General features: G+C 40.0%; 1 protein-coding gene and 1 long non-coding RNA gene across 11 annotated transcripts in view; one reads left to right on the top strand and one right to left on the bottom strand.

The window, feature by feature from the left end:
- LOC140911317 (uncharacterized) overlaps positions 1–2578 on the top strand; it is a 45629-nt gene extending 43051 nt beyond the window's left edge. The window contains exon 3 of the long non-coding RNA XR_012158903.1: positions 2019–2578. This is a non-coding gene — a long non-coding RNA (uncharacterized lncRNA). The remainder of the gene's footprint in view (positions 1–2018) is intronic.
- The window catches only part of ERBIN (erbb2 interacting protein), a 224729-nt gene that overhangs the window by 3614 nt on the left and 211097 nt on the right, over positions 1–10018 (bottom strand). For all 10 annotated transcript variants that reach the window (XM_073344084.1, XM_073344087.1, XM_073344085.1 and 7 more), the window contains 3 exons: positions 9507–9716; positions 4581–4673; positions 2746–2820 (listed from right to left, as the gene is read on the bottom strand). In XM_073344084.1, the coding sequence (XP_073200185.1) occupies positions 2746–2820; positions 4581–4673; positions 9507–9716 (378 nt within the window). The remainder of the gene's footprint in view (positions 1–2745; positions 2821–4580; positions 4674–9506; positions 9717–10018) is intronic.

The following is a 10018-nucleotide window of genomic DNA, read 5'->3' as shown; positions in this document are numbered from 1 at the left end:
TAGGGGGACTCTTGATCCTCATCAGTATAGCAGGAGCAGTGTTCACTAAATGAGAGATCACCTCTTAGCGGTGATATCAGAATCGTGCACGCAAGCAACTCTGTAAGGATCTACCACGTTATCTGCAAATCTATTACCTGCACCTCCATTTTCTTCTACCATGTAATTCATGATGAGTACAGTAAAAACTGTGTTATCCGGCACTTTACCAAACAGAAAGCTCTAGAAACCAGTATTTCTGATATCCATTGAAAGTCCAATTGGCGCGGAGCCAGCAGGCTCCCTATCAGGCTCCGCACAGCTCCCTGGAAGCAGCAACCTATTCCTGCTTCTCCTAGGCGGAGGAACAGCCACAGGGTCTCTGTGCGCTGCCCCACGTGCTGGCTCCACAGCTTCCATTGGCCGGGAACCGCCCAAGGTGAGCGCCAACCCCCTGCCCCAAGTCCCCTCCTGCACTCAAACTCCCTCCCTCGATTGGTAAACATAACTCTTAATTAACTGGAATTTTTGACTAACTGGCACCCCGCATTTCTCCAACATGCCAGATTACAAAGCTTTTACTGTAATCAAGTAGTGAATTGTTTAATAAAAGAGAGACTTCATCATGACATCACCAAAAAAGAACACCATAAAGACAAGTAGTATTTAGACACATCACCCTGGACAGCTTCAGAAAGCATTGCTCCTATGTTATTGGCATAACAAAGCCATTAAAGTGGAGATTTAAAACCAATTTTTGACTGATTCTCTGTCAGTCATACCTAGAATTTAGCTTAATCTTTGATAAAAGTTAATAGTCCAAATGGATCTGTAGGTTTCAGCTGAACAAGGCTTGCTACTTTTTACTACCACAGCCAAATAAGGAGAATTGCGCAGCATTCCCAATTGCGGGAACTGAGGTAGAGTAGGAGAGTGGACAAGAGTTAGAAAATTAAATGAGAGTCATGTAAATAAGATGCATGGCACCTATATTGTGTTTTAAATGTTATTCCAAATCCCACCCCTGCAATAACTCCTTAGGTGAGTGTGGTCTGCAGCAAGACTTCCATTTTGAAGAGCAGAAGCTGGGTAACTACTCATAAGTCAAGAACTGGACAATAGTGGCTCTCAATCTTTCCAGACTACTGTACTCCTTTCAAACGTCTGATTTGTCTTGTGCACTCCCAAGTTTTATCTCACTTAAAAACAATATCAAATATAAAAGTGTCACAGCACAGTTACTGAAAAATTGCTTACTTTTTCATTTTTAACATATAATTATAAAATAAATTGGAATATAAACATTGTACTTACATTTCAGTGTATAGTATATAGAGCAGTATAAACAAATCATTGTGTGTGAAATTTTAGTTTGTTCTGACTTTGCTAGTGCTTTTTATGTAGCCTGTTGTAAAACTAGCCTGTTGTAAATATCTAAATGAGTTGATATACCCCCGGAAGACCGCTGAGTAGCCCGAGGGGTACACATACTCCTGGTTGAAAACCACTGCTGTACCGGACCCATTCCAGATATTAACCTTCCTACTGATATCCAAAGTGCATACAAACCTATACAGCCACCAGTCAGGCCTAAATTTTACATTATGACATACATTTAATGCATGTTTTCCTGAGAAAGTAATAACCTTCTGAGGCCATCCTTTGTATCCAGACCAGGGCTAAAGACATCCAAACACAGAGATGCTTTTGTGCTTTAGAAACACAGAAGTTGTAACGTGTACAAAGGTGCGATCAGCAAAATGTGTACAACCATGGATTCTCTCTTTAGCAGCTTCAGGGAAACTTCACTAAGACATACAAATACAAAAGTTGTGTAACTGGCACTGTGGCAGCATAGGACAGGTTTTCCATTCTGCCACTGCCAGATCCTGCTTTACAATTTGCATGAGAAAAATAGAATCATCACAAATAGCAAAACCTGTCAGAGCAAATATGGCCTAGGAGTTCTGAAAGATGAAAGAACCTGTAATTACTGCCTCAGCACATTCACCAGACATTTTCTCTTTGCTCTTTTTCAGAAAATGAATTCCTTCATAAAAACCAACCCACCATGTAGACGGACATCAAAGGGAAAATTTAACTACTGAAATATCATTCAAATATCAGGAATAACAATCTATTCCAACAGAAGGCTACCCTCTGCACATATTCGATTTTACAAAATACAGTTCAATTCAAATATCTCCCATGTGTCTTAATCAACGGTTATGTATGTTTGCAAACAAACACACACACCTCCAAAACCTAACTGTATAAACTACTATAAAGATATATCTGCTCTTATAATGGAACAGCACTTGCACCCTTTAAGATCCAGAGCCAGTCTCATTTCCCAGCAATGATGGGAGGAACCAATTTGCACAGAACTATTGAAGCCTCACTCAAATGCAGGCAATCATTTAGCTGGAGCTGCTCAATCTCAAGTCCAAGTTTGTATTCTCGGTGGCTTTATCATATGTTAGGTAACTTACGTTGTCTATCAAAATGCTTTTACTTTTGTAAGTTGTTTGTTTTTAGGCTGCACTGTAATTGAGATACTAATATATCTGAAAAATACTCAAATAAAACAGACTATAACTGGTTTTCCAAGACTTCTTTTGGAAGAGATATTGATAAAACTATGTAAAGAATATAAGTACTAAACTTGAATGTACTCTGCCACTACTAGCCATAAATAAGAAAGGCACTGACTGACAGAACAAACATACAAACAAGGACTATGTACATTAATTACAATTACAGTACCTGAATTATTTTATCTCCAGGCTGCAACAGTTTAGATGCTGGTCCTTCAGGCTGCACTCTGGTTACAAATATACCCTGTAGAAAGAAATTGGGGGGGGGGGGGGGGAGAATTCTGACTGATTTTATTTCATAGATATTGGAGCAACTTGAAGCCATTGTAACTTAAGATATTCTTTGATTTTCCCCATTAAACAAAAGAGAATGTGAAAGAGTGAAAAATAATAGGTTCATTGGCTTTTATGATTAAAAATTTCTCAGAGATTAAAGACAGAAGAATTGCATTAATTGGAACACTGAAGGGAAAATATTTCTCCATCTGAATTTTAAATTAACCCCTTTGTGTAAATTGCCAGATGTATATTATGTACAAAATGTAGTATCGACACTGGATGTAAGTGCTCTCGGCTAAATCCTTTTTCCTTTAAGAGACAACGTAATTTTAAACTCCATAATTCACTGTTATCTTGTTTGTAATGCTTGACATTTCTAAAATCCTACCATTCACCCAATCTAGATTGTCCCCACCACTAACTTTTATGTACTGTAATTTTGGTCAAATTGTTTTCATCCCTTTCTATCTCAATTTTCATAGCCTCCCTCCTGCACAAACTCCAGCTTTATTACAAGACTCACCTTCCACTCTTCATTTCCCTCACTTTTGCAAGCCAGTCTCCCTCCCCCACAATCCTACAGTAATCACAATCAACTTTAGCTTTTAATTGTTCACAAAAAAACAAACTCCAAGCCCCACAGAACCTACTGTATAAGAAGCATTCACAGGCAAAAATTATTTCTTGTGGCATTATGAGGTTGATCTGTGAGGAAAATACGGGAGGAGTGGGGCACCTTGTGTGTGACTGGCTAGGCGTTAGCTAACAGGCAAGGACTGAATATATCCAAGGATTAAATCAGTGGAGATGAAATGGTAGGGCTAGAGCTAGGTAGTGAGCAAATGGGCATGGGTTGCTGAGAAAACAGAATGGAATCAATAGGGGAAGGAAATGAATGGAAAAGAACACCCTACAAGAGTCAGACAACAAAATGCATTTCAAATACTACCTCAAATCACTTGCTCATATGTTTGCTTCCCTTCCCCCATCCCTTGCTTATTTTTTGTATGCTAAGATTCTAAGCTCTTTGAGGTAGGGGATTCTCTAATATGCCAGGAAGTGCTTAGCACACTTTTATTATTTATTAATAAAAATAAACAATAGCACATCTTTTATTATTTATTAAAAGAAATAAACAATAGCACATCTGGATATTTTATAAATACTACTAATACTAATGATAATATTGTTAACAGTAGTTGAAAAAATAAAAAAACATGGTCATGGAGAGATTCCATGGCATTAATTCCAAATGCCTCTTTCCATCGGTTGTATGGATGGGAAGTGACACAACACTTAGAGGTGAAAAAATACTGGAGATAACCTCTTTGTTCCAGTCAACACTATTTGGAAAGGCAGTGCGGTCTAGTGGACTGGAAAAAGACAGAGCCTGAGTTCTAATGTTACCCATCACTGACTCCATACCTGTAGACAAGTCACTTAATCGTTCAGCTTCAGTTTTGTCTGATAATAAATCTCTTAGTGTTTTGAAGATGAAAAGTACTATATAAATACTGACTATTGTTTTGCTCTAAATACAGTTGGTCTAGTTCCAATTAAAAACCTCACAAGTGTGTATGATATACTGTTTAGTGCACCAAAGAGGTGATATGTGCCAGGTCATTTATTATGCTTTAAAGTGAAGCACGTAAAATAAACCTATTTTAAACATCTTTTGCCTTTAAAACAACTCTTAAAACAGGTACATATATATGAAATACTCACATCGTCATCAGGTCTGAATGGATTTCCTCTACCGCCAACTCCTCCTGATATACTAAATCCTAGCTCTGGATCTTTTTCAATTCTCACTCGAATCTAACAAAGTAAAAGGAACTGCCCTGAAAGCTCAGATCCACAGAAATGGACATACTATAAAATGCTGTATCATACTGTCTAAATACTATAGTTGGAATTATGACCAAACAAGACTTACATTGACAAATGGTGTGGGAAAGAGCACCATCTCAATGTTTTTCCTCTTACCATTTTTAATATTAATACAAGGAAGTTTTGAATATGGTAACAGACATACAATATACCCGCAAAATATCAACAATCAAAAAACAAAAGTAAACTTTACTCTCGGAACGCTGATTAATATTCATACAGATGCTTTGATTTAATTAGTACTAAACAGCCTTCAAATTAACAAAGACACAAAAATATTGAAGATCCTACTCTACAGTTCAAAAGAAATAATCATATCTCAAATATAATTTCTGGTAACAGTGTGTTAAAACATAATACATAGCCACAACAGCCAAGTTTTATGGTGTATTAGTTTAGTTAGATTATAGCACACCTCCTAAGGCTATAAATCCAGAAATATAGAGATATAACCCAAATGATTTAACACACTAATCTGCACACCTGGCAAATAGGGGAGTAAGCTTATGTAAATGAGATAATGCCTCTTTTCCTGGCTCACGCCAGCTGAACTCCCCCATTCTGGCTCTCTCTCTGAGTTTCCCACACCTAATCCTATCTCTCCTTTCTCTCGCTGGCTCCCCTCATTCCTACATGATCCTATTTTTCAGTCCCCACAACTTACACTAGGCACAGCATCTGTGGACAAAGCTTGGTCCCCAATTCACTATGGTCATAAAAATATGACTAGAAAAATAGCTGCCTATGTACCACCACTCTATCCAAAACACTGCCTTGTGCTCTTGCCATATCTTAATGGTGTGGACAGATTGGGCCTATGCTCTAGGTAGGGGCTCTATGGGTCAAGTCTCAGAGAACTCCTAGGAATCTCTGTGAGTTAGTGTCCTAGAGCAGCCCTCCAAGACACTACCTACAGCAAAATACTATACAGCACCTTCTCCACACAACTTTCTCCCAATAACAGCAGAAGATAGGAGCAGGTGATTGGAAAGAGGCTCCAGAAATCAGGAGCTGTCCAGCCTATCAGGGAAACTTAGCTCTGAACTATCGTCTAGCAACTGATTTTCCTAGGGTATAGCTAGAGTAAGGCGCTGCCTACTGAGGTAGAATAATGCCTAGAGTTTCACCTAGTTTCTCTTCTATTATATACTGCAATGATCAGGGCAGACAGCACTTCCCCTAATATGCGGTGCTGTATCTTAATTTTAGTATTAAATTGTTTCGTTTTGATGTTATGTTGTCGTCTTTGTTCAAGGGGGAAGAGGAGGGACTAGGAGGAAGTTAAGTCCTGCCTGTGTGTGCTGGAGTTGTTACTTGCAGTTGTTACTTCCTTTGATTTCTAGAAATGAGAATTACAACTGTTGGCAGTCCTGCAATTTTTTTCCTGGATGCTTTTTCCAGTTGCATAGCCATACCTTCTCTTCTTCAGGGACAGGCATAATTTTTTTATTTCTGGTATCTTGTGCCTGTCATGCTTGCTTCCAACCCATTTTCCTCCATCTTTTGGAATGCTGCCTTCAGGTCACTAATAAAAGACTCTCCTGCATCACCTACCTGTGTAGGTGCAGAGGGCCTTGCAGGTTCTTGCTGCCTGAACGTCACTTCACAAGGAAGCAAGTGTTTACGGAGTTCAAAAATAATCTCATAGGGAGAGTAATGGATAGCTGGCTGGTGTTATATGCAAAGATGACAAAAGGTACTGTTGGGGACATTCTGCACCAAAAAATTAAAAATTCTGTGCCAAAAAAATACAAATTCTTCAAAATTTTACATTTTATTTGTCAAAATAACACCAGTTTCATTGTTTTGGTAATTTAGTTCAAAATACCTGTCAGCAAGTATGTCTGTAACAATACAGACAACAAAAAAGATTCAGGAAATGGTTTTTTGACAGATTCCTTACTAGGCATATTAATACAGAACCTTGTGTTATAATTCAGAACCTTATTTCCCACACTGCTCAGAAGCGATGCAAAGGCTTGGGGGAGTCAGGGGTAACAGAGGAGCTGAGGGAGAGGGAAGTAATTGCTGGGACAGTCCTGGAGCAAACCTGGATGGGTTGCTGGGTGTGGATGGCAAAAGTATGCATCAGGTTGGGGTTTTTTTGTTTGTTTGTTGTTTTTTTTTTGGAGCGGGGGCAGGGGGAGGAATTGGTCAGCAAACCAATCAGGCACATCTGTCCCTGTCCCCATGTGTTCCTGCACCCATTCTTCCCCATCCTCATGTGGCGCTACACCCTCACTCAATGTCACCCCAACAGTTCCTGTGCCCCCATCCCAGTCTGTCCCCCACTAGTAGTCCTTCTGTACCCCAGTCTGGGTTACTGCCCCCCAGCTGCCCGGTGTGCTCTGCTCTGTCCGTCCCCCTCATATTCTGTGCCTCCTCACCTGGCACTGTGGGCAGGGCACTGTGAGAAAGGCAGCCTCTGCCCCCCTCCCTCTCTGCAGCCAGCTGCTCTGGCCTGTGAGCCACCTGCCCTCTCTTTGGCACCACATCAGCCCCTGGTGGGCGAAAGGTATAACTGCACTGTGATCCCTCTCGTGGTTTCCCTTCGCTTCCCTGTCAGAATAAATAAGTGTGTTTGTGTGTGTGTAAATCTACACAGGACATTAATTCTGCACTTGCACAGAATTTCCCCAGGAGTAAAAAGGTGTCTTGTATCTTAGTCTTGTTGTTCTTCACTGACTGAGTCTAAGCATGGAACCAAGGGTGCGGTTTTTTCGCTCCACTCTATTATTATAGAATCATAGAATATCAGGGTTGGAAGGGACCTCAGGAGGTCATCTAGTCCAACCCCCTGCTGAAAGCAGGACCAATCCCCAACAGTCCAGCCCCCTGCTCAAAGCAGGACCAATCCCCAGTTTTTGCCCCGGATCCCAAATGGCCCCCTCAAGGATTGAACTCACAACCCTGGGTTTAGCAGGCCAATGCTCAAACCACTGAGCTATCCTCCCCCCCACAATTACTCGTAGGGTGGGCAATACTGGTCCTCGCCTTGGTTACCTGGAGTTGTCAGCAGAACTTATGTAATAACCGTGACTCAAATTCTTTTCCAGATCACTGGAGATGTAGCTTGGTGGGCCAAACTGCAACACTACATATTTCATCCATGCAGCCTTAACTGTATCAATCCTTTTATCCTTCAGTGGTTGTGCCATCACATACTTTGAGATGGTGTCATACACTAGCAGCAAATATCTACTTGCAGCTGGTGTTTCTGGTAATAGGCCTTTCAAGTAATTCTGTATGAACTCTCAGGGTTTATTAAATTGGGGCCCTTTCCCCTAAAGGAGTTTTGCCTCCCCTTGCTTGTGCTTTCCTTTCTTGACAGATAAGACAAGAAAGTACTCACTTTTTAACTTCTGCAGCCATGCCCAGCCAAAAACCCTGCCATATACCTTGCTCAGTGTCTTTTCATATCACAGGTGTCTGCTGCTTCACCATCATGAAGACAGTACTGTTTTCTGTAAGCTTGCTGACCATACAATCCTGTTATCCTTATACCAGCAAGTTGGTAGCCAGATCAATAGATAATCATTCCTGAACTGTGTTTAACCTCCCCAATATGGGTATCTTTGATATGTGTGTTGGTGCATCAAAAGTAATTCAGGGGCCTTAGACTGTTCTTGCCAGATGTCCTCACTAGAATCTATTCTCACTGCCCTCACCAGCTGAGTGCATCCACAACCAACATTTGGCTTTCAAAGGTTTATGGTAAACCATGAATATATATTTGGACAGCTTGTGATTCCACCTCCACAAGTGTCCTTCTGGGTTGTGCTTTGTAAGAAACCACTCCACAGCACTGTACTGCAGGAATTCCATACTTAGTAAATATGGATAATAGGCCTTGAAGGCTTCCACAATAGCCTGACACTTCAGTTCCGTAGCCAAAATACTTGGTTTTCCTCTCATTTAATTTGCAACGTCCAAAAGTCTCAAACTAATCAATTTGTTCAAGTGCAAATCTGACAGCAATCTTTAAGGCATCACAGGTTCGTGAGTGAGTATTATAATACAACTGCAGTTGTGATCACTAAAGGAAACTGAATTAACAGCCCTTGTTTCAAAAGAAGGGGGCTGGTGGAAAGATGCCCTCCAAGATTGGTCCAGTCGCTGGCTGTGGAACTTTCTACCCTACTTTGGTCTGTCAAAACCCGAATTTTATTAGTTTTCTGGACTTGCTGCAGAAGTCACCTTTTTTCTACCACAGGCTTTTTGCACTATTAAATGTGTTGGTTATTTTAACATCTGGGTGAGTATTACTAGTCAGATGATCTTGAAATCAACCATAGGTATTTTGAGTTTTTAATTACTATTTTGTATATTTTAATTATCGTATAAGCATGAAGGGCCATGGATAATCAGTTAGCTGAAGGGAGATGTAATTCAAGTTTCAGCAGAAATACTTTAACTAAAATCCTCTCTAACTTCTGATAAAAGTTAGTAACAGGTTTATTTCTCTGTATAACATCCACATCACAAGAAAGGGAACAAAACAGATTAAAATCAAACTGAAGGTATGATTTCATGCAACCATTTTTCTTTTAAGAGTGGGATGACAGAACTCCAGTGAGCTACAGCTCTTTCTTGCTGGAATTAAATTCCTAAAGCATTTCTGTCATCACCCAATTAGTAGTAATAGTAATAGCAAATAAAATAATACCACCTTGCACTTATGGCTACCAATAAGTGCAAATCATATATTCAAACACTTATTAAAAACCTTACCTCTTGACTTAATATAATTTTTATCCTTACCTCTTGCTTTGCCATCTCATGGCCTTGTTTGGGAGGACACTGGGGCTGGGTATAGGGAGGCTGATGTGCAACTTTCAGCATCAGATAATCAATTAATTGCTCTCTAGAGGGATGTCTTGCCACAGATGCTTGGGGAGGTGGATGATGGCCTTGACTATAGTTTGTCTGAGGCCTGGGAGGCTGGCACATCTGCCCATTTGTCATAGGTATCTGAATAAAACATGAATCGTCTTTAAATCATAACATTTTATAACAATCCTCAATTTTTATTCAATTATTTCAACATTTCTCATGCTTGATGGTCATTGCATTTTTATGAGCATTACTAAATCTCAGTAATATTTTATGACTATGTCTCCTTGTTTGTTATTGTGATGTTTACTGTATGTATTACAAGGGGTTAATTCAAACAGGGTTAGTTACAATAAGTAAAAAAGGATGTGTTAACACCTGACAATGCAAAAAAAGTCCCTTTGAGGGCTCTGTCTGATCCCCTGGTGAGCTGCCAAAAC

Source organism: Lepidochelys kempii, chromosome 5 (genome assembly GCF_965140265.1).
Source record: "Lepidochelys kempii isolate rLepKem1 chromosome 5, rLepKem1.hap2, whole genome shotgun sequence".
Taxonomy (NCBI): domain Eukaryota; kingdom Metazoa; phylum Chordata; order Testudines; family Cheloniidae; genus Lepidochelys; species Lepidochelys kempii.
This window is presented reverse-complemented; position numbering and strand designations above follow the sequence as displayed.